The sequence below is a fragment of the Podarcis pityusensis genome, assembly GCF_964106645.2.
Source record: "Podarcis pityusensis genome assembly, chromosome: 2".
NCBI lineage: Eukaryota > Metazoa > Chordata > Lepidosauria > Squamata > Lacertidae > Podarcis > Podarcis pityusensis.
Window position 1 is genome coordinate 114,644,818 of NC_138029.1, and position 26,656 is coordinate 114,671,473.

Genomic DNA, 26,656 nt, shown 5'->3' on the forward strand with positions numbered 1-26,656 from the left:
CCCCTGCTTCCTGCCACTATCCGCCTTATCGCTTAAATATTCGTTCCAGATTTCTTCATATTTATCCATTCTTATTTTGTGTCGACATGTAATTCGTTCATATGTAGTTAATTGTCCATATTATCAATCCATGTGCTCAATGGAATCTTTTTGCGGCTCCTCCAATTCATCAAAACAAGTTTTTTTGTTTCTAATATAGCATGGAACATCCAATTTGTTTGACCCCTTGAAATCTCCCACGTTTCCGGAATAAAATTTAGAATTAAATTCAATTCCCCTAAACAACAATTTCTTTTTATTACTCTTGCTATAAATATCCTCACCTCGCACCAAAGTGATCTTATCATCGGGCAGTTAATCATCATATATACTAAGTTTGCATTTTTACTCCCATGTCTCCAGCAGTTGTCTGCACTTGTTATTTTCTTCTGGTATAGTTTTGCTGGAGTCCAGTCCTTCCTCTTAATTTCACTGTAGCCACAAAGTGGGTTTCCTCTTCTTTCCTCCCTGTGCTTCACTACCTCCACTGAACTGCCTTTTAACCTCGAGAAGTTTCCCCTGCCCAGACTGCCCCAGCCCAATTCTCTATACATTCATACCTTGGTTTTCAAACAGCTTAGTTCTCTCTCTCTCTTTTAATAATATTTTATTAATTTTCCGAAAATAACAAAAATAAAAAACAACAAAACAAAAAAACCAAATTGACTTCCCTCCCATCCCCTGAATCTTGTGTCAGAAAAATAAATGAGGAGTGTTGCCTTCGCCCCCCAAAAAGACTTAACCTAGGGCAGGGTTTCCCAAACTTGAGTCTCCAGCTGTCTGGGGACTTCATTTCCCATCATCCCTTGTCCTACTAGCTAGGAATGATGGGAGTTGTAGTCTTCCTGAAGGAAGCTTATGTTAGCTCTGCTTGTTTTTCCCTTTGCACGTCATTCACGAAAAGCTCCTCGACAGCCAGGGTCTATCTGGGGTTTATTAAAAATCTTTGAAGTGCACTGGAGATAATTGCATAGTGCTAAAGTGCATTGAAGGGACGCGGGTGGCATTGTGGGTTAAACCACAGAGCCTATGACTTGCCGATCAGAAGGTTGGTGGCTTGAATCCCCACGATGGGGTGAGCTCCCATTGCTCGGTCCCTGCTCCTGCCAACCTAGCAGTTCGAAAGCATGTCAAAGTGCAAGTAGATAAATAGGTACCACTCCGGCGGGAAGGTAAATGGCATTTCTGTGCGCTGCTCTGCTTCGCCAGAAGTGGCTTAGTCATGCTGGCCACATGACCCGGAAGCTGTATGCCGGCTCCCTTGGCCAATAAAGCGAGATGAGCCCCGCAACCCCAGAGTTGGTCATGACTGGACCTAATGGTCAGGGGTCCCTTTACCTTTACCTTAAAATGCATTGAAGCCCATTTAATGTGGTCATTTCTTGAACTGTCTGCCAAAGAGGCTTTATCTAATTCTACTGCATGCTACTATCTAATTAAAGGCCCGCATTTGCTTGGGCTCCTAAAAAGAAAATGGGGAACAGTAGAGGGGAAACATTGCAAAATCGTACAAGCAGAGATGGTGCAAAGGCTATATTATGGGTTCTAACTGGTTTGAAGTGTCTCTGGAGAACTGTACTACAGACGAGTTTGATTGAAGCTGAAAAGCTTGGGTTTACAGGGGTCTCTCTTGTTCTCTCCTGCAGAGCCATTGGGTACATGATGAGTTCTCTTTTCTACCCGTTGGTGACCTTCGTCTTGCTGGTGATATGTGTGGCCTACTGGGGTGTTACTGCTCTGTATCCTTTATTAAGTGAAGACTTGTTACTTCATATCTTGCAAGTGTCCCGGGGGAAACCCGGACATCTTGTTTTGTTTTTAATTGTGAGAGAACAACTTCCATTTTGGTTGCTGTGATCTTGCCCGATTTTGCAATGCGATTTCACCCTGGGAAAAGCACTTTTTGGAGGGGCCCGCAATCTTCCATGGCACTCCTAAACACACATCTTTGGGGGCTGTGCCCTAAAAAGTGGGATGTTGGTTGGTGGGGACAGCGACTGAGTATGTTCTACAGCCATGGAAAGTTGACTGGCTATTGGGGCAAAGATAATGAAATGGTGAGGCTTGAACCCTAAATAGAAGCAGTGCACTGCGACATTTTGTTTTTAATGGTTTTACCCTTGTGGTTCCTGTTGAATTGCTACCAGGCTTATGCCATTATTGGGAGGAAGGGAAGCTAGAAATAAGCTGCCTACACACAATGCCTTTTGAATCACATTCGAAGCACGTTTACTCCCCTCAAAGAATTCTGGCCGCTGTAGTTTGTTAAGGGCTGCTGGGAGCTGTAACTCTGTGAGGGGTAAACTACAGGGCCCAGAATCCTTTGAGGGAAAGAACGTGCTTTGAGTGTGCTTAAAAGCTATAGCGTGTACACAGCCATAGGATGAGTACATGAATGAAGAGAATAACTTTGTATTTCAATACTTGGCTGGTGTTTGACAGGAAGTCATAGCAGATATGTAATACAGTGGTACCTCGGAGTTAAGTACTTAATTCGTTCCAGAGGTCTGTTCTTAACCTGAAACTGTTCTTAACCTGAAGCACCACTTTAGCTAATGGGGCCTCCCGCTGCAATTTCTGTTCTCATCCTGAAGCAAAGTTCTTAACCTGAGGTACAATTTCTGGGTTAGCGGAGTCTGTAACCTGAAGCGTATGTAACCCGAGGTACCACTGTACTACTTGGCGTTTGATACCTAGTGTATAATGGCGGAACATAGCAGTTCCTGGTGACAGCTTCAGAGATTTTATATCCTAACACCTAGTAAAACCAAGGCAACAACATCCTGAAACCCTCCTATCCTCAGGTAAGAACGTCAGCTTCCAATTTTGAATCACAAAATTCTTGGCAAGCTTTAGAAATGTCCGTGAGTATTCAAGTTCAGCTCTTCACTGCTTCCATCTCTTCAGGTTTTTGTTCCCAGTAGGGAAATTTCTGTGTTCTATGTACCACAAGTGTTAAGTTGTGGGTGAACGTATCAGACAACACAGCGATTTGTCAAACAGCTCTTGTTTATTCACAGGCCCAGAACAGAACTGAACTGAATGGTTCAGGCAACCTGCTTATATAAAGCTCAACTACAAAGCAACAGTAACAACTTTCTGTAACTATCCAATCACTGAACGTCACTTTCAATTCCTTATTTGCATATGTGGACCTGAGTGAAGTATATCTAAATATCTAAAGTATCCCCCTGCTGGCCCAGGGTGAGAACTTCAGTACATAACACCAAGGTCTTAAACATTTCCGCACTGAAGATGGCAAAAAGTGAGGGTGCTGCTGGGGCTTCGGGAAGCCCCCATTATTCCATTTTCTTTGTATATCTTCTTCCCTTGACTACTCCCCACCTTCAGATATCTCGCCACCTCTGGAGCGCCCCTCTATCGCATCGCTCCCAAAAATGATAGTTCCCCAGACTGCATAGGGATCTCTGGGAACGAGAGCTGCAGCCCAATGGTGAGTCACAAACGTAGCTGAAGGATCTTGGTTCCCAGATCTACCTCTCTGACTAGAGGGGATGGGGGATCAGTTTGATTTGGTACACATTTAAAGTCATTTCTACTTTCTGAAACAATATGTGGAGCGAAACACATCTATCCTTGGAAATTTGCACTTTTCTGAATTTTGTCAACCAACCAATGCTTACAAAAATACATATTTTAGGGGAAGGTTTCATAAAAATGAAGTTACCGTATTGTCCCGAATATAAGCCTCACTTTTTTTCCAAATTCTGACCATGAAAAATTAAAGTGCGGCTTATATTCGTGACCTTACAAAAACTGACATTTACGATATTGTTGCTGAAACAGACATACTGTAAATTGGAACAAGAAAATGTTTTATTGCTGATTTGCGAGCTTGAGTGCCTGTGGAATTGTAACAACTGAATAGCAATTTGTGATTTTGGCGATTGTACGGTCATTTTTGCAAGATGAAAGGCTTAAATTGGCTCGGAGTTACAATTCTACCAACCGCAGTGGTTTTCAGCCTGTAACCCAATTTTAAGGGAGCAACTTATATTTGGGTATTGTCTTTTCTCTCTCCCCCCCCCCTTGAATTTTAAAGGTGTGGCTTATTTGCAGGTGCAGCTTATATTTGGGCCAAAATAGTATTATGGAAAGTAATATGCAAAAAAGTTCATTAGGTTAGGGAAAATTGCTTGCAAAATTTCATTATTCAAAACTGAATACAAAAATGGGCTTATTAGGAGAAATTTGCATTAAAATGCAAACGAATTTTCATGAGCGTTTTTAAAGAAAAAAATTTAAACCCATGAACTGCTACAGAATGTGAATGTAAGATTGGAAAACTGAGATACTGAGAGGATCAAATTTAGCAGATATATCCATCCCTGCCCCTGACTAGCCCTCCAATTCTGGGCTGCTTTGGTGTCTCATCCCCACTTAGGGTTTTAATGAGGACAGTTGTGGTCATTTTGGCTTCATAGGCAACGGAAAATGGAACCCAGAACCCAAATGACATGGTACAAAAATATCTTCTTCTAAGTTCTTTGTCTTGCTTGGAGGGGCAAACCACACTGGTGCTAGATACTTAGAGATCCTCACATAAGATCTTTTGGGAACTCGGACAGCCCTGCAAGATCTTGCTTGAGCATCCCAGAATCGAACCCCTGAGAGGGCTTAAAAGCTCTTTTTGTGCCAGATCCGCTGGATTGTGCTCTACTTTGCTGCGAGGTGGGGAAGGGGGTAAGGCCCTCTCAACATGGTAGCTCTGGAAGCCTGTGAGATTTCAGGAGAGCATCCCGGAGCCCTCATAAACATGTGCAGTTTCAACTGGCTAGCCTTCAGCTGCATAAAGTTGAAATCGTGCAACATATACACATGTGGATTGTACTGTGCACACTGATATCTCAAGTTCCTCCAAAAGCCCGAGTAAATAAATCAAATCGTGCTCCACAGCACTGTATTTAAAAGTGTATCTTCAATGCTGGGGGTGGCAGTTCTGTACTTCCTATTAATTTTGTGGTGGTATCTTATTCGTACAATAGACTGTGAGGTAAGTTCAGTAGAGAATAGTGAAATAAGTTAGGGGGAGAGAGACGAAGAGAGGTAAGGAAGTGTGAGGTAAGTTATTAAAGCGAGGTGAGTCAGAAAAGGACTGGCTGGAAGTTCTCCTCAGAGATCTCAGCCCAGGTCTCCCTGCTCCAAGTCCATCTCCTGTACGACCCTGGATTTTATATTTCTGCCAGGGTTCAAAATGGATCCTGTTTGGCAGCGGCGTAGTGTGGGTTGTCAGCACCCGGGGCAAGGCAAGTAATTTGCGCCCCCTAACCCGGGGCAAGGCAAGTAATTTGCGCCCCCTAACCCCTAACCTGCCGCCGCTGCCAGCTTCTTCTTGCTGCTGCCTGGTCTGGTCTGGTGTGGTTCTCTCCCGCGCTCAGCGCTGCGCTGGGCGGCCGCTGCACTGTCCCTCCCCCAGATAGTCCCTCGCTCTCTCTCCGCACCGCACGCCTGGCACCCACCCCCTCCACAGTGGGCGGCGACCGAGCGGCTCGGATCGGATTCGCACAGCCAGCACTGCAGTGAGAGAGAGTGAGTGAGCCAGGTAGGGGCAGAGAGCTGCGAGTGCGAGTGCGCCCCCCCAGATGTTGCGCCCGGTGCGGCCGGCCCCCCCTGCACCCCCCACGCTACGCCACTGCTGTTTGGCTGTGGAGCAACTTGTGGGGCTCTGCTTGGCTCTCCTTTTCGCAACCAGCCATTTCCATGCCCTGGTATTAAGAGCACCGTTCCCTGCTTTCTTCCTCCAGACATTCAACGCCTCCACCTACTGGCCCTGCCTGGTGGATTGCATCTTCTTCAAATACAACGACCAAGGGCTCTTCCAGCGCAACCTCTTCAACCTTCAGATCTACAACTTTGTGGGCCTCCTCTGGTGCATTAACTTCGTCATTGCCCTGGGGCAGTGTGTGCTGGCGGGGGCCTTTGCCTCTTACTACTGGGCCTTCAAGAAGCCCCAGGATATCCCGGCCTGTGCTGTGTGCAACGCCTTCGTCCGGACGTTACGGTGCGCATCTTGTGTGGGAATTCCCATGCGTCCGGCGGCGGGCAGGGAAGCAGAGGATCTGCTCCTCGCCCTGCCGCTGGCCTGCATTGTGCCAGCATCTCCTTTGGGAACTGGAACATAGGAAGCTGCCTTCAACAGAGTCAAAGCGTTGAGTGCATCTAGCTCAGTGATGTCTGGATGGCGGCTAACAGATTGAGATTGAATCCTGACAAGACAGAAGTACTGTTTTTGAGAGACAGGAGGCGGGCAGTTGTGGAGGATTCCCTGGTCCTGAATGGGGTAACTGTGCCCCTGAAGGACCAGGTGCGCAGCCTGGGAGTCATTTTGGACTCACAGCTGTCCATGGAGGCACAGGTCAAATCCGTGTCCCGGGCAGCTGTTTACCAGCTCCACCTGGTACGCAGACTGAGACCCTATCTGCCTGCGGACTGTCTCGCCTGAGCGGTGCATGCCCTGGTTATCTCCCGCTTGGACTACTGCAATGCGGTCTACGTGGGGCTACCTTTGAAGGTGACCCGGAAACTGCAATTAATCCAGAATGCGGCAGCCAGACTGGTGACTGGGAGCGGCCGCCGAGACCATATAACACCGGTCTTGAAAGACCTACATTGGCTCCCAGTACGTTTCCGAGCACAATTCAAAGTGTGGGTGCTGACCTTTAAAGCCCTAAACGGCCTCTGTCCAGTATACCTGAAGGAGCGTCTCCACCCCCATCGTTCTACCCGGACACTGAGGTCCGGCGCCGAGGGCCTTCTGGCGGTTCCCTCACTGCGAGAAGCCAAATTACAGGGAACCAGGCAGAGGGCCTTCTCGGTGGTGGTGTCCGCCCTGTGGAACGCCCTCAAACCAGATGTCAAAGAGAACAACAACTATCAGACTTTTAGAAGACATCTGAAGGCAGCCATGTTTAGGGAAGCTTTTAATGTTTGATGTATTAAAGTATTTTAATATTTTTTGGGAAGCCGCCCAGAGTGGCTGGGGAAGCCCAGCCAGATGGGCGGGGTATAAATAATAAAATTATTATTATTATTACACCAAGTGGCAGCAGCTCTCCAGGGTTTCTGGGAAGAAGTCTCTCCCGGCCCTACTGGGAGATGCTGGGGATTGAACCTGAGACCTTCTGCCTACGAAGCAGAAGCTGTACCATTGAGCTATGGACTTCTACTATTGGTAGGCTCACACATGGCTGTAGTGTTGCCTGCCAACTGGAGGGCGAAGGAACCACCCGGCCATTGCTCATTTACATAGGGGTGGTTGTTAGAAATTGTATTTGTTTGTTTGTTTATTATTACTATTATTAATTAAATTTGTATATGGCCCTATACCTGCAGGTCTCAGGGCAGTTCACAGGAATAATAATAATAATAATATTTTTTGGAAATAATTTTTATTAGTTTTACAAATACAAAGTTATAAACGGAGAATCAAAAAAGTATACCCATACACAGAGATTCCTCCAAATCCCAGGACTTCCACCCATCCCCTCCATGAAGTCCCATTATAAACATTTAATACTGCATATTCTTTCATACTCCAATTTTTATATCAAACCTTATTATCCATGGTAATCGTTAAACTACAAAATCCTGCTAATTGTTTCCATCTGCTTACAGTGGTCTCCTAAATAACTTCTAAATTTCCCCCGTTCTTTTATAAAGCTTTTATCCTCTTGGTTTCTGAGTTTTCCAGGCAATTTTGCCATCTCGGCCCATCTGACTGCAATGCCCTAGCTGCTCTGGGTGGCTTCCCCAATATCTCAAGGAATGGCTGGGAGATACCTTGTCTGGCATTCTCAGGATCTGCTGCTACACAGTGCAGACACTTGACCTCTCACCCTTCAAACTGGGGTGGAGAACCTCTCAGGCCCTCCAGGCCTATCTGCCTGGGCTATGGGACTTGCTCCAAGCCATAGTTGAGGCTGGCCTCAACCAGAGCCAAGGCTTTTTCGGCTGTGGCCCCAATCTGGTGGAACGCTCTGTCACAAGAGACTAGGGCCCTGCGGGACTTGACATCTTTCCGCAGGGCCTGCAAGACAGAGCTGTTCCACCAGGCCTTTGGCCAGGGCACAGCCTGACTCCCTCCTTTGGCAATCCTCACAGAACTCTAGCCCAATGGTTGCCATCAATTTGAGTTGAATTAATTTTATAATGAAATGATTTTAGAATGTTGTACTATTTTATTGGTGTTAGCCACCCTGAGCCCGGCTTCGGCTGGGGAGGGCGGGATATAAATAAAATTATGATGATGATGATGATGATGATGATGATGATGATGATGATGCCCTAACTGGCCCTGCTGCTCCACAGCTTCCTTGAGTGCTTTTTCCTGGTTTGGAATGTGTCCTTGAACTCTATATAAAGCTTGCCTGCATAGAGAGGATTGAGTGAGTGTTGAAACTAGCCTACCAGGCAAAGGGAACATTTATATTCATTGCTCCTCCCTCTTTTCCCTCTGGCTCTGCCCTGCATGCTTTCCCATAGAAAGTAATGCAAAATGGATTAATCCGTTCCAGACTTTTAAAAACAACCCCTAAAACAGCCATTTAACATGAATTTTACTATCTAAGGAGACCATCGATCCATAAAATGAAAGCAATAAACAATGTACTGCAGTCACACAATCAATCAATCAATCAGTAGCTGAACTGGGTTCCACACAGCCACCAAAACAAAACAAAAAGAGCTGCAAAAACAAAAATGCAAAATAAATATCAAAAGCAGACAAATCTCATCGTAACACTCAAAATGGAAGCGTGGCACTCAAAACGGAGCACATTCAGCTTCTGAAATAAGTTTGCAAGCCAGAGTACTTACTTCTGGGTTTGCAGTGTTTGGGTTCCAAGTTGTTTGAGTACCAAGGCGTTTGAGAACCAAGGTACCGCTGTACATGAAAACGTAAACCTTGGATAAGAGCAGCAGCCTCAGCCTTAATTAGGAATGGTGTCAAAGTCTGGGGTTCCTTGTCTTGATCCAGAATGTTTCGAAAGGCAGCTCCCCCTTACAGGACCTCTCCTCTCTCTCCGCAGATACCATATAGGATCTCTTGCTTTTGGTTCCCTCATCCTCACTATCGTCCAACTGATCCGCATCGTGCTGGAATATATGGACCACAAGTTAAAAGGCAAGTGATGAGTAAACCAGGCAAGAAGGGCAGGGCAGGAATAAATACCAGTAATGGTCAGAATAACCAGAGTCGGGTTGCCCATTTTCTCTGGAAGTAGACTAGCACTAAAGTCTTTCACAATCTGAAAGGGTTTCAGAGCTGGTCTGTTATGTTGCTGGCCCTAGCATTAGGCAGTGTGTGGCAGCTTCATAGAATTCTTGAATTGTAGAGTTGGAAGGGACCCCAACGGTCATCTAGTCCAACCCCCCTGCAATGCAGGAATCTTTGAAGATTTTCAGACTCTTCACATAATTCAAATTACAGTCGCTGCTTTGTTAAGTAGTGGGGTAGGAGAGCGGGGGTGGGGGAACCACTTCCGGCAACCAATGTGCCCCTTTGGGTTTCAGATAGTACGAGAATAGACGGATATAAAAAGCCTGGGACACATTTTCACGGCCCTCTAGTGGCTAGGACGGCTCATTTGCCAGAAGTCATGTATCTAGCATTAACTCTGGAATTGTATACAATGGTACCTCGGGTTAAGAACTTAATTTGTTCTGGAGGTCTGTTCTTAACCTGAAACTGTTCTTAACCTGAGGTACCACTTTAGCCAATGGGGCCTCCTGCTGGCACTGCACAATTTCTGTTCTCATCCTGAGGTAAAGTTCTTAACCCGAGGTACTATTTCTGGGTTAGCGAAGTCTGTAACCTGAAGCGCCTGTAACCTGAAGCGTCTGTAACCCGAGGTACCACTGTACTCGATTTTGACCCAGCAAAACCTCCTAGAACAAAATATACATCAGTATGACCCCCCACAAAAAAAACCATGACCACAAAATAATAATAAATAATTAAAAACGAAACATTCATTCCCCCCCCTTTATGAGGCATCCTTAAGGTGTAACTGTAATTTTAATGCAGAAGTAAAAGAATGGAAAAAAAGAGCAAATTTCAAATACAGTAATATTCAACTTAGGAGGTTTAGTTAGGTTGAGAGTACAGTGGTACCTCGGGTTACAGACGCTTCAGGTTACAGACTCGGCTAACCCAGAAATAGTACCTCGGGTTAAGAACTTTGCTTCAGGATGAGAACAGAAATCGCATGGTGGCAGCGGGAGGCCCCATTAGCTAAAGTGGTACCTCAGGTTAAGAACATTTTCAGGTTAAGAACGGACCTCTGGAACGAATTAAGTTCTTAACCCGAGGTACCACTGTATGCACTTCCAGAGTTAATGCTAAATTCATGACTTCTGGCAAATGAGACACCGTAGATGCTAGAGGGCCGTGAAAATTTGAGTCCCGGGCTCTTTAGACTCTCCTACCTATGTACTGGACGCGGGTGGCACTGTGGGTTAAACCATAGAGCCTAGGACTTGTTGATCAGAAGGTCGACGGTTCGAAACCCCGTGACAGGGTGAGCTCCCGTTGCTCTGTCCCTGCTCCTGTCAACCTAGCAGTTCGAAAGCACGTCATGTGCAAGTAGATAAATAGGTACCGCTCCGGCGGGAAGGTAAACGGCGTTTCCGTGCGCTGCTCTGGTTCGCCAGAAGCGGCTTAGTCATGCTGGCCACATGACCCGGAAGCTGTCTGCAGACAAACGCCGGCTTCCTCGGCCATTAAAGCAAGATGAGCTCCGCAACCCCAGAGTCAGTCATGACTGGACCTAATGGTCAGGGGTCCCTTTACCTTTTACCTACCTATGTACTATCTGAAACCAAAGGGGCACACTGGTTGCCAGATGTCGAATACATTGATGTTATTTTCAGCTCTCCTACCCCACTAAACTGGGAAGAGCCAAGGGGAGCGTGTCCTTTTCAAGCCCCGGCTACCCAATTCTCCTGTGGTGTTTGTAGGTTCTGGTAACAAGCTTGCCAAGTGCCTCCTTTGCTGCATGAAGTGTTGCTTTTGGTGTCTGGAGAAGTTCATCAAGTTCCTCAACAGAAACGCCTACATCATGGTAAGCCTTGCAGATGGGCCACCTAGGAGATCAGGGGTCTTAATGGTGGCGGTTGGGAGGGAAACAGATGGGGATGCCCGCGAGGGAATAGGAGGCGAGGGAAGTGAATGTGTATCCTGGAGGAGGCTTGAGAGCCACTGTGATGCGTCTGGGGGTGGGAAACTGGGGCTCAAAGCCCTGCTACACCTGCTCCCACACCACTCAGGTCCTGCTTGTGGCCAGCTGACCACTGTGAGAACAGGATTCTGGGTAAGATAGGCCTTTGGCCTCACCTAGCAGAGATCTTCTTCTGTGTTTGCAGGACCCCTGCACAAACATGGCAAACAGTGACCCCCTCAAAACTACGGCTTGCATAGGAGCCAATTCATCAGGGCCGAGGGTTCTTCGGTCCCCCCAATAAATCCCCCCCCCAATTTTTTATTAGTTTTCCAAAAAAAATTAAGCAAGCATACAAACAAACAAACAAACAAACATCTTAACTATACTTGACCCAATCTTAGTAACATTGTTAAGTGACTTCCTCAAATCCCCCTGGCTGAATTTCAGTGTATATCATTATAACAGTTTTCCAATACCAATTTTCTCATAAAATTAACTTAATCACTTAACATCCTTCTTTGTTTTCATTTTGACTTTAAACATATTATTCTCTAACATCACATATTTAAACCTATCTGGTATTTGCAAGTTTTTCCAATTAAGTTATCTTAACATATTTAACTAAATAGTCTTTAAATTTCATCCATTCCTCCTGGTACTCCTCCTCTATCAGTCAGGTCGGCTAGCTCCAATAAAATATTTGAGGGGGACAGGGCCCCCAAAGTTGATGGGCATTGCCAGTGATAGTTTTCATGCTACATTTTACTTTGCCTTGAGAGAGTCTTTAAGCCTCTTTTGTTGACCACCAGCATTACGCTTTCTATTTTTAAGTTCAGAATAGAGTAGTTGCTTTGGAAGACAATAATCAGGCATCCGCACAACAATGGCGGCACTGTGGTTAAAACAAACCAGGTCACCTTGGAAACCATGGTTTGGAAAGTGCGGTTGGGTTTTCAAAGCCTCTATGGTTAACACTGATTATTTATTTCCAAGCCACTTCTCAGGCAAGATCAGCTCCCAAAGCGACTTACAATTAATACCCACTGAAACATACAGTACATCGGACTATGTGAAATATTGCAGAGAAAAGTATGAAGAGAATTATTAGTGAAGGATTATTAAAAGTAATAGTGAAATTAATGAAATGCAGATTAAGTGATAAAGATTGAAAAATCTTCAGGTGTGGTTGATGGAAGTCCAAAACACTGAATAAGATAAGAAAATATGTTGTATGTTGTTTGGAAATTTTACGTAAAAATTAATAAAAATATATATTTTTAAAAAAGAAACATACAGTACACCAGGGAGATGTTGCGATGTTTATGAGAGTTTCTGCTCCCTGAACAGTGGTGTTACAACCCCCAGGCTCTTTCCTCTAGCAAAATAATAACTGGTTGGGAATCAGTGGCGGAGTGTGGATTGTGGAACCCCATAAAATTCTAGGCAGGGGTGTGTGGTTCTATATGGCCATCTTAATCCCAATAAAAAATTGGGGGCGGGGTGTGTGGTGTTGTTGAGGGAGGGGAAGGTCATAGTCCTCCATCCTTGCAAAAGACTGAGCTTATTTCCTTTGTCTCTTTCAAACCCTTCCCCTCCTCAGATTGCCATTTATGGAAAGAATTTCTGTGTGTCGGCCAAAAATGCCTTCATGCTACTGATGCGCAATGCCGCCAGGTAATGGGGCGAGAGGGTGGGATCAGCAGGGGGCCGAGGAGAGGCAGGGATGAAGATGGACATTCCTGGTTCGAACCTCCCCTTTCTACCCCTGCAGAGTTGTAGTCCTGGATAAAGTCACGGACCTGCTGCTGTTTTTTGGGAAGCTCTTGGTAGTTGGCGGAGTTGGCATTCTGTCGTTCTTCTTCTTCACTGGGCGAATTCCCATCGATAAACCCGAGTTCAAATCTCCCGTCCTCAACTACTATTGGCTGCCCATCCTGGTATGTGTAACTGTGCCTATTTCTTGGGCTGTCGCCTTTTCTCTCCCAATCTCTCTCTCTTTTCCCCGGCCCATTTTAAGGCAATTCTGCACCATTCCAATCCAATATGGCGGGTAAGATGCACAGATTTGTGTTAGTTTATCTAAAACGTAGTACAGACCCCCTCCAAAAAAACACACACCAAAGTTGCTGACAGAAAACTGCAAGGAATTTCTGGGGGTGACGAATCTTGGTTGTCTCAAGGAGGATCCTTAGCTCAGGAAATGCTTTGTATATGCTTTGTTGGACAAATGGCCTGAGGAGAGGCTAACCTGTGGCCTTCTGGAGGTTGCTGACATCCAGCATGGCCAGTGGCCAAAGGTAATGGGAGTTGTAGCTCAGCCAATTCTGAAGGGCTACAAGTTAGTCAACTTAGTAGCTTCTTGTGTCGCTTCACAAAATAACAGCAGAAACCATTAAAGAAAGAATATGAGTTGTCCCCTACAAACTGGGAGCTTTAAAAATATTGTGGGTGAGAATATTGTGAACTAGCCTTTGGCAACCCAGCGTCCTCAAGCAGATTTAGACTACAACTCCCATCGTCCACATCCACCGTGGCCATCTTGGATGAGGCTGATGGGAGTTGTGATCCAAAAGTTCTGATTCCAATGCTGGAAGTCTTGCCCCTCTCACTTCATGCCATGTTTGTTCCCCTTCTCTCACTCTCTGATTCAGACTGTTGTGGTAGGCGCCTACTTCATAGCCCAAGGTTTCTTCAGCGTCTACAATATGTGTGTCGACACGTTGTTCCTCTGTTTCTGTGAGTAATTCTTTTTGCCCTAATTATACTCTACTACACACCTGGGGCTCTGCAGGGAGAAATGTAAAGTATTGCACTTGGGCAAAAAAAATGAGAGGCACAAATACAAGATGGGCGACACCTGGCTTGAGAGCAGTACATGTGAAAAGGATCTAGGAGTCTTGGTTGACCACAAACTTGACATGAGCCAACAGTGTGACGCGGCAGCTAAAAAAGCCAATGCAATTCTGGGCTGCATCAATAGGAGTATAGCATCTAGATCAAGGGAAGTAATAGTGCCACTGTATTCTGCTCTGGTCAGACCTCACCTGGAGTACTGTGTCCAGTTCTGGGCACCACAGTTCAAGAAGGACACTGACAAACTGGAACGTGTCCAGAGGAGGGCAACTAAAATGGTCAAAGGCCTGGAAACGATGCCTTATGAGGAACGGCTAAGGGAGCTGGGCATGTTTAGCCTGGAGAAGAGGAGGTTAAGGGGTGATATGATAGCCATGTTCAAATATATAAAAGGATGTCACCTAGAGGTGGGAGAAAGGTTGTTTTCTGCTGCTCCAGAGAAGCGGACACGGAGCAATGGATCCAAACTACAAGAAAGAAGATTCCACCTAAACATTAGGAAGAACTTCCTGACAGTAAGAGCTGTTTGACAGTGGAATTTGCTGCCAAGGAGTGTGGTGGAGTCTCCTTCTTTGGAGGTCTTTAAGCAGAGGCTTGACAACCATATGTCAGGAGTGCTCTGATGGTGTTTCCTGCTTGGCAGGGGGTTGGACTCGATGGCCCTTGTGGTCTCTTCCAACTCTATGATTCTATGATTCTATGATTCTAGGTGTCGCTGGACTCCTGCTCCCATAAGCCCCAGCCAGCATGACCCATGGCCAGGTATAATGGGAGTTGTAGTTCAGCAATGTCTGGAGGGGCTCCCCTCTCCGCAGATTAATCATTCATTTGCTAATCTGATGAGACCTGAGGCAATACTTTCCTTTTCCCCCGCAGTGGAAGACCTGGAGCGGAATGACGGCTCCCAGAGCAAGCCGTATTACATGTCCAAGTCTCTCATGAATATCCTCAACAAGAAGAACAAGAATGGCAAGGCCAAGTAGAAGAAAATTTGGTGTTACTGGTCCACATCATCTCTTGCTACAGTATATCGCTTCCTGGCTTTTAGGCCCCAGGCCTGTCTCAAGAGCACTTTAACATATCCCTTCCCTCGCTTTCCTTTCCAGTGCATTTTGAACACATTTCAGCCTTTTGGGCCTTGCCACTCTTGCCTCACGTTGTCTTGCTCCATGTCGGCCATATTGATTTCTTAAACGGTGCCATATTGAGAAGACATTCTCCTCCGCCTCCTCCTTTACTGGCCATCTTATTTTAGAGCCCACCTTTCAAATGAAGGCAGCCATTTTAACATGTTGCCCTTCCCTCTGGTCCACCCTTTTGGGGTTGTATCCAGTCAAGATGTCCTGTTCATCCCAAGGGGCGCTGACTTGCCCCACACATCACACGATGTCACGTGATGTGTTCTGCCCAGCGTGCAAGCGCTCGTGTGCCAGGCTGGGCAGGCGTCCCGTTCCCACTGCTGCAATGCCAGTGCTTCCCCACACGTTGATTCTGTGCCAGTGCCAACTTTTCCCTCCACGCTGGTGTTTTGCTGCCCATCTTGCCTTCCAACCCTGCAGACATCTTCATGAGAAGCCATCCCACTTCCTTTTGGCTTGGGCCTCATCACGTCCAAGCCAGCGAAAAGGACGTTTGGCCGATATTTGCGATGTTCCCCCGTCAGATATCTTGTGGATTTTATAGGCCACAGCAAAACAAGTGTCCTTTCCTTTAGGGTTCAGCTGCTGTTCTTTCGCGGGCTATGCAACTTCTCAGTAAACAGTAAACAGCATTTTCCAGGTCTGTGTGCCGTTCTCTGGGTTAAATTGGGTGATCAGGAAGCACCCGGGAGAGCCTCTTCCAAAAACCTATCACACAGAGAGGCAGTCAGCTTTAGCTGCCTACGGTGTGGTAAGCTCAGTGTTAGCCTGTTCCCCCGGCTTTTGCAGTGAGGAGAAGTAGACAGTGAGGTGGCTGGAAGCTACGATTGATCTCCTCCCCAGCTGGTTACAACTACTCCATGGCAAACTTTTCAAACAGCTTATATAACTCCCATCTGCATAGCTGTCAACCGTCCCTTATTTGGCGGGAAACTCCCTTATCCCAGCGCCGTGTCCCGCTGCTGTCCCTTATTGATGATGTCCCTTAAATTTCCGGGGTTTCATGCTCGCCCGGCTCGGGAGGGAAGCAGCCCTCCGCTGCGAGAGAGAGAGCGCACTGGCGCCGTCGTCCTGGTGCGAGGAGTTCCATCGGCCCTTCCCCGCCTGAGGGGGGGGGAGGGAGAGAGACTCTCGCCCACACCGCCCACGAGCCCGGAGGTGGTAGCGGTGGCAGCGGCTGAGGAGGCGGCCTGAGGGAGGAGGAAGAGGAGGGGATGGGGAGGGACGCAGAAGGGCGCCGCCGCAACTGCCTCATGCTGGATTGACAGGATCTGTCAATCCTACCAATGTATGTAACTCTTTACAATAGCAAAATCCCTTACTTTGGCTGCTGATCCCTTATTTTCGAGGCTGCTGGTCCCTTATTTTCAAATCTTGGTTTTTCAGGCCCAACTGTGCCAATTCCTGATTATGTCGTTCTCTTTCAGAATATCTTGACTTTTTTCTTTTTTGTTTTGGCATTGGCCGCACGTCCAACAAAGAGTGGTGCTTTCAAATCCAGTGAAACAAATGGGCTGAATCACACTTAGCTCTGCCTTGCACAGTAATCATTTTATTGCCTAAGTGCCTTCATTGACAAATTGCGTTATCCTTTTCCCACTTAATTTCCCAGTGATTTTGTGCCAATTCATTGACTCCTAAACTATTTTGGCTCCGATCCACTTCCTGTCAGCCATTCTGTTTGGTTGGGTTTTTTTTATTCAAAATGCTAAAAATGTACTGTATATAGACTTTTTTCTTTCTGTACAAAAAAAAATCTATTTTATAGAAAGGATACAAATTTATTAAATCTGATTTTAAGTAAGCCGCATTGTCTCTCTTATTCATGTAAGTGAAGGATTATATTTGCTTATATTATTCTTCTTCTTTGGCGATCACTCGTAGCCAAGTAAGATTGTCTTCCATGCATATGGCCTACGATACTGCTTAATTGGCAAGGTGGCTTCTGAAGTTGTTGGGTTTTTTAAAACCCTGCTTTTCAGCCCAGTTCCCTTTTCAGGATGTTGGAGGGCATCCTTGACAGTGAATTTATTCCATACATCCAGCTGGAGAGTTTGCTTGCGAAGGTATTTTCATGGGGTGGAATTCAATGGTGCGCTATTACAATTGTTCCATCAGCAAAAGTGTTTCTGCTTGCCTGGTGGAATAATCTCCTTTCTCCTCCTGCCCCTTGCCCCTGCTTGCTATTCTATGGGTTCTCCCACATACCCCAAGCCAATCTGGGGAGGGGAGAAAGCCCCCTTGTGGTAATGGGAGTTGTACTAGCTCCAGCTAGCACAACGATTTTGCTGTTTCTGTGGAACTGCATGTGCCACAAGAAGAGGGGTGTGATTGCCAGGGATATAGCTGTAGATGCAGCCTCTGAAACAAATCTGAGGTTTTCATGCATGTATACGATATGATATACGATATCTTTATTGTCATTGTCCCATACAGAACAATGAAATTGAAAAACTACATAAAACATTCAAAAAACCCTAAAAACTCTGAAACCCCATTTTAAAATACACTATACTATACTATAAAATACACTATACTATAGAGACCCCTTATACTGCGTTTAGAACCAGAAATGCATTTGCATAGAAACTGTTTCTCAGGCGGCTAGTCCTGGCCTTTATAACCCTATACCTTCTTCCAGAAGGCAGAAGCTGAAAGAGATCATTTCCCGGGTGCGTACTATCCTGCGCTATCTCTGCCGCTTTCTTATGGCACCTGGCAGCATAGATATGATCTAAGGTGGGAAGAGTACACCCTGCGGTCTTTACAACCCTGGACAGCATGGTTTTTTCCCTGGCTGTGCAGCTCCCAAACCACACAGACAGACCATAAGTTAATTCGCTCTCCACAGTGCAATGGTAAACTGCCATCAACAGGTCCTTTGAGAGATTGTTTTTCCGGAGGATTCTCAGAAAATATAACGTAGAAACTGTGGGGCAGGTGTCAGTTTCTGCATCAGATGCATGTGTGCCTGGAATTTCAGCAGGTGCAGAAACAGCCCCCTTTGCTGGTGTTAGATCATTTCCCTTATCTGTTCTAGCTGCTTTCTCTTACCACTCCCCTTACTGCAAGAAGAAATCCCTGCCCATCTAAGATGAACCTGTTGCATCAGGCCAGTGGTCCACTGAGGGCTTGGCAGCACCAGAGTTGGCTGCTTGTTTCCCCATTTAATTTGCATAGTCCACATAACGTTAGCCCTTCAAATCCCCCCTGTAAAGTCTGGCTTACCTGATACAGTGATAATCCAATACGCTGGGGGAAGCTAGGCCATTTGGCATGGCAATACTGTTCTGAGGTGGGTGAATCAATTGTCGCTTTCTGCTGCTTTCCTTTCCATGCGCATGAGCTCAAATGCACTGTTCTTTTCCGGCTGTGCGTGTAACTATTTCTAGTGTGCTCCTGAATGGAGAACGTTTCTTCTTCTTTCATTCCTTCAGATTTGCTCAAAACCAGGAAACCACACAAGCAAATCGACACTTGCCTGACAGTATGTTTTTGCACACTTCTTGAGCAGGGATTTTGTGTGTGTGGAAAAACAAGGTGTTCACATAGCAGTTGGCACGCATGTCCTGCCGTTCCTCAACCATAGAATCAACAAATTAGAAGGTGGGGACAAATGCAAAAGGGAAAGCCTACCAGGATGAGCAGGAAAGACTAAAGACCTACATTGGCTCCCAGTACATCAAAGTGTTGGTGCTGACCTTTAAAGCCCTAAATGGCTTTGGTCCAGTATACCTGAAGGAGCATCTCCACCCCCAACGTTCTGCCCGGACACTGAGGTCCAGCTCTGAGGGCCTTCTGGCGGTTCCCTCACTGCGAGAAGTGAGGTTACAGAGAACCAGGCAGAGGGCCTTCTTGGTAGTGGCACCCACCCTGTGGAATGCCCTTCTATCAGATGTCAAGGAATAATAATAAAAATAAATTTATTATTTATACCCCGTCCATCTGGCTGCGTTTCCCCAGCCACTCTGGGCGGCTCCCAATCGAGTGTTAAAAACAATACAGCATTAAATATTAAAAACTTCCCTAAACAGGGCTGCCTTCAGATGTCTTTAAATAAATAAAATAAAAAATAGGATAGCTGCTTATTTCCTTGACATCTGATGGGAGGGCGTTCCACAGGGCAGGCGCCACTACCGAGAAGGCCCTCTGTCTGGTTCCCTGTAACCAGGAAATAAACAACTATCTGACTTTTAGAAGACATCTGAACCCTGTTTAGGGAAGTTTTTAATGTTTGGTGTTTTATTGTGGTTTTAATATTCTGTTGGGAGCTGCCCAGAGTGGCTGGGGAATTATTATTATTAATAATAAATTTATTATATTAATTATTAACACTCTTCCCCATACAGAAATTCAAATATGTGCTGGTGTGGAGAACTCCAGTTTAATATGAATGGGCTGGAAGGTGTATAAACAGCTACCGTATTTTTCGCTCTATAGGATGCACTTTTCCCCCTCCAAAAATGAAGGGGAAATGTGTGTGCGTCCTATGGAGCGAATGCAGGCTCCCTGGCTTCAGCGATAGCAACGCGAAGCCTCCGAGCAGCCTGTCCGCTGCTCCCAGAGCTGGGAGGGGGAGGGGGATCATATTTTTTCCCTTGATTTCCCCCTCTGAAAACTAGGTGCGCCCTATGGTCATGTGCGCCCTATAAAACGAAAAATACGGTAAATAATGCTCAAATGTGGACAAGCCTACAAACCAGCCTCCTGTTTTGGGAAGCATGCGAGCAGGATTAGAGCCTAGCTCTGCTCTCCCCTCCTGCAGGTTCCTGCAACTGGTATTCAGAAGCCCTCACCCCTGCCAGAATCAGAACAAAAAGACTTCACACTGTGTTAGATCAGTTGTGTATTATTATTTCAGGCAGTGCATTCCTAAGAAACAGCTCCTGTTGCATGAAGCTTGCACTCCAGCATCCCCTACTATTTCCAATAACCTCACACCCAGATTAAAAACGCAAATGCAATCAGTGTTCCCTACATTAGATCCTCTTCCCCAGGGATGAAACAGAAGCTCACCGTGCAATACACCTTTTCTAAAAAAAAACTGGGAACTCCCCCAGCCCCCGCAGTTTTATATCACTCTGTCCAGTGCTTCCGCTGATCAAGTATAATTTCATTTTGTCCAGCATCTCTTCAATTTCTGGAGCACTTGAGGTCAGTCAGGGGCAAGGCTCAGAGAGCAGGCAGGAGGCAGGAGAGTCTGGCCTGGAACTGAAAAGAAGCAAAACTGTCAGAGCTGTTTTTCTGCACAAGAGCACCTTTTCCCCACCTGAAATTCCCAGCCGCTAGTGTTCAGAAGCATTACTGGCAGAGCCTCTTTTAAAGCCATCCCAAGTTGGTGACCAGAGAACAACACAGTTTATCGATGCACCGTGTGAAAAAGTCCTTTCTTTTGTCTTTTGGCCTGAATTCCCCAACTTACTGGACGTACCCAAGTTCTCGTGTTCTGAGAAGCAGGCGCATCTTGATAGGTCGCTGTTAATTCAGTGACAACCAAAGCAACAGCCACAACCTCTGGAAATATTTTAAGTCTGTGTGGCGTTTGCCCTCCTATGTGTGTGACATCATACTGGGTTCACAGGGAAAGGGTTAACTAATTGTAAAATGACTAACCAATGGGAACCCAGCGGGCAGAGTTAACGGTGTATAAGATTTAAGCACAGAGGTTTTTAGAGAGTTGGAGTTGTTGAGAAGACAGTCTGGAGTTAGGAGAGACAGAGAGGATAAGTCTGTGGGTTGGGCTAGTCTGGTGTGAGAGAGGGAGAGAATTTGTTAAGAGGAGTCAGTGAAACAGTTGAGATAATCAGTCAGAACGTATTAGGAAGGTGTTGTTGTTGTTTAGTCGTGTCCGACTCTTCATGACCCCATGGACCAGAGCACGCCAGGCACTCCTGTCTTCCACTGCCTCCTGCAGCTTGGTCAAACTCATGCTGGTAGCTTCGAGAACACTGTCCAACCATCTCATTCTCTGTCGTCCCCTTCTCCTTGTGCCCTCCATCTTTCCCAACATCAGGGTCTTTTCCAGGGAGTCTTCTCTTCTCATGAGGTGGCCAAAGTATTGGAGCCTCAGCTTCACGATCTGTCCTTCCAGTGAGCACTCAGGGCTGATTTCCTTAAGAATGGATAGGTTTGATCTTCTTGCAGTCCATGGGACTCTCAAGAGTCTCCTCCAGCACCAGAAGTCAAAAGCATCCATTCTTTGGCGATCAGCCTTCTTTATGGTCCAGCTCTTACTTCCATACATTAGGAAGGTATAGGCCATTAAAGAAACTAAAGTTAAGACACTGACAGGAATATTATCTGAATATTATCTGGCAGCGGGGAGGCGAGCACAGTGGTGGCAGAGGGATCAATAGACCGTTAAACGTCCGGGGACCCTGTGTGATCGCCACCGTCTGTTACCAGTCTCTGAAGGTAAGAGTTCTGTCGCACCTTTAAAAAAAAGATGACGATGAAAGCTGCGATCCTGCACCCGCTTATCTAGGAGCACGCCTCAATGAGACTTACTTGTGAATAGAATCGTAGCACTAGAAGGGACCCCAAGAGTCATCTAGTCCAGCCCCCCGCATTGCAGGAATCTCAGCTAAAGCAGGTGGACATCCAACCTCTGCTTAAAAACCACCAATGAAGTCTGGATCCAAATTAAGTTACTCATAGTAAGGTGACATTGAAAATCAGTGCGAAGTTAGTAAACAGGCAGAGAGGCAGCCCGGTCCATGCACTCTGTACCAGGTATTATGGGTGTGCACACTCCAATCAGCTCATGTGACGCTTATGATCGGGTAGCCGGCAGGTGTCAGGTAGAACAACAGGTCAGTGTTTGAGGACAAACATGCTGTTTGGGGAAGGGCGATTGCTCAGTGGTAAGCGAGTCTGCTTTGCACACTAAAGAGCCCAGGCCCAATCTTCAGCATCTCCAGGTAGAGCTGGGAAAGGCTCCCCCATCTGAGAAAATGGTGCCTCACTGCCAGCCAGTGCAAACAGTACTGGGATACATGGACCATCTGGTCTAACTAAGTATGCAAGGTACTTCCCTATGCTCCTTAAAGCGGCCTCTCTTCCGAGACTGCTGTGTATGCGCTATGTGGCCTCCCTGTGCCCTAAGGTAAAGGTAAAGGGACCCCTGACTGTTAGGTCTAGTCACAGACGACTCTGGGGTTGCGGCACTCATCTTGCTTTACTGGCTGAGACAACTTCCGGGTCATGTGGCCAGCATGACTAAGCCGCTTCTGGCAAACCAGAGCAGCGCACGGAAACGCCGTTTACCTTTCCACCAGAGCGACACCTATTTATCTACTTGCACTTTGATGTGCTTTCGAACTGCTAGGTGGGCAGGAGCAGGGACCGAGCAACGGGAGCCTGCCCCCTCTCGCTTCTTTTGAACCTGCTCCACTGGGGCTGCAGCTGGGTGCTTTTTCCCCTCCCTCCTGTCTCTACCGCTCTGTTACCTCTTCTGGTTTTGGGAAAGGGCCATAGCTCTACACTAGAGGAGCCATGTTGCACACAGAAAGTCCCAGCTTCAATCTGTGGAATCTGCAAGTACGGCTTTGAGAGAATTCGGCAGCGTAGACAATACCAGGCTAGATAGACCAATGGTCTGACTTCGTACAAAGCGATTGCCAGTGTTCAAATAAGTGCAGGTTCAGCTGGTTTCTCTTTTGGGGAGCTGGGGTGGAGATCAGCTTGTGCATGTCAAGCAGCCAAACATCTTGAGCTGGCCTCGAGCTCTGCTATAAAAGAGCAGCACCTTCCCACCCTGACCCTCCGTACCCCTCCCAGCCACATACTTTCTCTCCCTGGCACCTTCTTCAGCCAGAGCTCCTGCAACCTCTGTAGGACCCGGTCCTTCTCCTCTGCCTCTCGCAAAGCTTCCTGCCGGGGATGAAATAATAATAATAATAATAATAATAATAATAATAATAATAATAATTTATTATTTGTACCCCGCCCATCTGGCTGGGTTTCCCCAGCCACTCTGGGCGGCTTCCAACAAAGACCAAAAATACACTAAGATGTCACACATTAAAAACTTCCCTGAACAGGGCTGCCTTCAGATGTCTTCTAAATGTCAGGTAGTTGTTTATCTCTTTGACATCTGGTGGGAGGGTGTTCCACAGGGCGGATGCCACCACCGAGAAGGCCCTCTGCCTGGTTCCCTGTAGCTTTGCTTCTCGCAGCGAGGGAACCGTCAGAAGAGATCGTGATGTCAGAAGCAGCTGTCAGACGCATCATCACCAAGGTCATGGGCGTGTTTGGGGGAGTGCATCCCACGGGCAGTGGCGGAGAACCCTCTCCAGGACCCAGGGAGGGACGCACTGCCCAGTAACACACGCACAACGTCCGTACAGACTGCGCATGTGCGGCAGCCCATACTGTTGCCATGCGAGAGGCAGCCTGTACAGACAGTGCGCGAGAGCGGCAGCCCGTATGGACACCCTCTACAGCTGGGGGGAGGCAGGGGCCATCTTGACACCCCTCCCCAGAGTGGCACCCGGCCTGCCCCCTCCGCCCCCCACTTCGTACGCCCCTGCCCATCGGTGCCACCCCCTCCGGTCATGTCTCTTTCCCATCTCCAGATCAGCAACCCCCACCTCTAGGCAAGAGAAAGTGTGTGTGTGAACACACCCACAGCCACAGCCACAGCCACACTTTTCTCTGAGCCAAGGGATCTGGGTAGATGTCAGGTCCAGAAGAATTAATCTAAGCTCTGAAAAGCACAGAGAGTGGAAAGAGGAAGTGGGAAAGAGCGTCACCTCTTCCAACTTCCTCCTTCGGCTCTGTGTAGTTTTCGAGGAAGAAGGTGACCTTCCCTCACTGCCTTGTTTGCAAGGGGGCTGTGTGTTTGTGTGTGTGTGTGTGTGTGTGTGTGTGCAGGGGTGCCAACTTGAATAAAATATTTTGGGGGGGATAGTATGCCCCGCTCCACATAATAGATGAGAAGACACAGCACATTTGAATGACAATGCCCATGAATTGGGGGGAGGGCGGGCAGGTGGGCTGCGCCCCTCAAACATTTTATTGGGAGGGGGGAAAGGGACCTCAGCCCCTAGGAGTTGGTGTGTCTGTGTGGAATTATGGGCTCCCATAATTCCACACACACATAATTATGGGCACACTGGCACTCCCTGTAGCTGAACCTGCTCCATCAAAAAATGTAAAGGTAAAGGACCCCTGGATGGTTAAGTCCAGTCAAAGGCAACTATGGGGTTGGGGCGCTCATCTCGCTTTCAGGCCAAGGGAGCCAGTGTTTCTCCGCAGACAGCTTTCCGGGTCATGTGGCCAGCATGAATAAACCGCTTCTGGCGCAACGGGACACCATGATGGAAGCCAGAGTGCACAGAAATGCCGTTTACCTTCCCGCTACAGCGGTGCCTATTTATCTACTTGCACTGGTGTGCTTTCAAACTGCTAGGTTGGCAGGAGCTGGGTCCAAGCAACAGGAGCTTACCCCTTCGTGGGGATTCGAACCGCCAACCTTCCTACTATCGGCAAGCCCAAGAAGCTCAGTGGTTTAGGCCCCCTGCCTCCTGATGTCAAAAAGTGTAATCCCTATGTCAGCCACTAGATACTAAGCAAGGAATTAAACCAAGCAAATTCCATGTGGCAAAACAGCTTGCTAGATATCAGAGCAGAAGAAGAAAGCCAGCTTTGAGGACGGGCAGTATATGTTAGGATGAGCTGAGCAGTAAGAAAGAGATTCTTATTGTTGTATTTATTCAGATTTTTTTGTTTGTTTTTAAGCCTTGATCTTTTCTTCCTGCCACTGAAGCTGGAAAGATAACAATTAAAAGGCTGGTAAACAAAGGGAGATCAAGCCTGCAGGGAAGAGCTTTTCACAAACCTTGCTAATGAAATATTTAATTTGGATCTATTTTTAAAGTTGGGGGGCGGAGAAGGAAGGCTCCACTTGCCAGCTCCATTTAGTGGGGGAAATGCAACAGAAAGAAGCAGAGCGAGATAATAATGTAATAATGTAATAATACAGAACAGCAGGCAGAGGGCTGCACGTACATTTCCTATACAGTCATACCTCATGTTACATTTGCTTCATGTTACATTCTTTCAGGTTACGTCCCGCGGCAACCCAGAAGTACTGGAAAGGGTTACGTCCAGGTTTCGCTGCTGGCACATGCACAGACGTGCAAAATGACGTCATGCGCAGAAGCAGTGAATCACAACCCACGCGTGCAGACGCGCCGCTGCGGGTTGCATTCTTTTCAGGTTGCGAACGGGCCTCTGGAACAGATCCCGTTCGCAACCAGAGCACCCTAGTCTGGAGCACCCTAGTCTCCTCTTCTCCCAAGAATCCTTTTTTGAAAACTAAACAAAAACTGCTCACCTCCAGGACCTGCTCCTTCACTGCCTCCATCCCCTGCAGCCGCGCAACTTCTGCGCGATGCTCCTCCAGAGCTGCAGCTCCCTGGGTGAGCTCTGCCTCTGCCTGCGTCAGGCGCCTGCGCAGCTTCTCCGCTTCCTGCGCCCGTTCTCGGGCATCCTGCAAATGCCGGCGCAGCTGCTCCTGCAATGAGATGGAGAAGATTGAGAATCCCGGCCTTTCCGTTATTGTCACCTGGCTGACGTAGGACAAACTTCAGGCTTGTGGGATCTGCTTTGTTGGTTGGCTTGCTACAAGCAGGCCCAGACGGGGGGTGGGGGGGTGGCCATATGGGTCCCTTGGCCCGGGCCTCCGATTCCAAGGGGGGGCCTTGGTCAGCATATTCACAATCGCAGGGGATGCACTGGGGCAGACGCGGAGGTGCAAAGGCGGTGGCGGTGGTGGACGGATTCCCTATGTATTTTTTAAAAGCACTATTGTATATCTATATTTTCCACTTTGTCTTTATATGCAAATGCGGTTCAAGCCTTGAAATAAAATTATTTGTCAGCATACCTTTTGTGAAAATTATTTATATACAGTGGTACCTCTGGTTACGTACTTAATTTGTTCCAGAGGTCCGTTCTTAACCTGAAGCACCACTTTAGCTAATGGGGCCTCCTGCTGCCACTGCGCTGCCGCCTCACGATTTCTGTTCTCATCCTGAAGCAAAGTTCTTAACCTGAGGTACTATTTCTGGGTTAGCGGAGTCTGTAACCTGAAGCTTATGTAACCCGAGGTACCACTGTACTTACTTATTTATAAGACTTCAGTTATCCCCAGGGTAAAAAAAAGGGGGTCACATTATCTACCTGGCCCGGGCCTCTGCCTGGATCTGCAAGGCCCTGGCTACAACCCTAAGGCCTACTAACGAACCTGAGTCAGGTGCAAAAGAGTAGGCAGGAGAGGGATAGTCAATGCAAAAAGTACGGCAGAATCCCCAAGGATGTGCTCTATGGGGAGCTGGATTTAAACACCTGGCCAACTGGCAGACCAGCTGTGTTTCAGAGAGGTATGCAAACATGACATTAAAGCTGGCAACATCAACCGTGCCATTTGGGAATCCCTTG

General features: G+C 47.1%; 2 protein-coding genes across 4 annotated transcripts in view; one reads left to right on the forward strand and one right to left on the reverse strand.

Moving 5' to 3' along the window:
- Window positions 1-17,015, forward strand: part of SLC44A4 (solute carrier family 44 member 4) — a 59,283-nt gene extending 42,268 nt beyond the window's left edge. The window contains exons 13-21 of the mRNA XM_080991983.1: window positions 1,686-1,778; window positions 3,391-3,493; window positions 5,805-6,061; window positions 9,087-9,181; window positions 11,017-11,120; window positions 12,820-12,893; window positions 12,991-13,156; window positions 13,871-13,955; window positions 14,949-17,015. Coding sequence (XP_080848109.1) covers window positions 1,686-1,778; window positions 3,391-3,493; window positions 5,805-6,061; window positions 9,087-9,181; window positions 11,017-11,120; window positions 12,820-12,893; window positions 12,991-13,156; window positions 13,871-13,955; window positions 14,949-15,055 — 1,084 coding nt within the window. The 3' untranslated portion in view covers window positions 15,056-17,015. The remainder of the gene's footprint in view (window positions 1-1,685; window positions 1,779-3,390; window positions 3,494-5,804; window positions 6,062-9,086; window positions 9,182-11,016; window positions 11,121-12,819; window positions 12,894-12,990; window positions 13,157-13,870; window positions 13,956-14,948) is intronic.
- Window positions 17,016-20,044: 3,029 nt separating this feature from the next.
- Window positions 20,045-26,656, reverse strand: part of LOC308469486 (uncharacterized protein) — a 28,329-nt gene continuing 21,717 nt past the window's right edge. For 2 of the 3 annotated variants that reach the window (XM_080992009.1, XM_080992008.1), the window contains exons 9-11: window positions 25,551-25,730; window positions 22,999-23,083; window positions 20,045-20,422 (exon numbers count right to left, since the gene is read on the reverse strand). In XM_080992009.1, the coding sequence (XP_080848135.1) occupies window positions 20,367-20,422; window positions 22,999-23,083; window positions 25,551-25,730 (321 nt within the window). In that variant the 3' untranslated portion in view covers window positions 20,045-20,366. The remainder of the gene's footprint in view (window positions 20,423-22,998; window positions 23,084-25,550; window positions 25,731-26,656) is intronic. The other variant, XM_080992010.1, reaches the window with a different exon arrangement.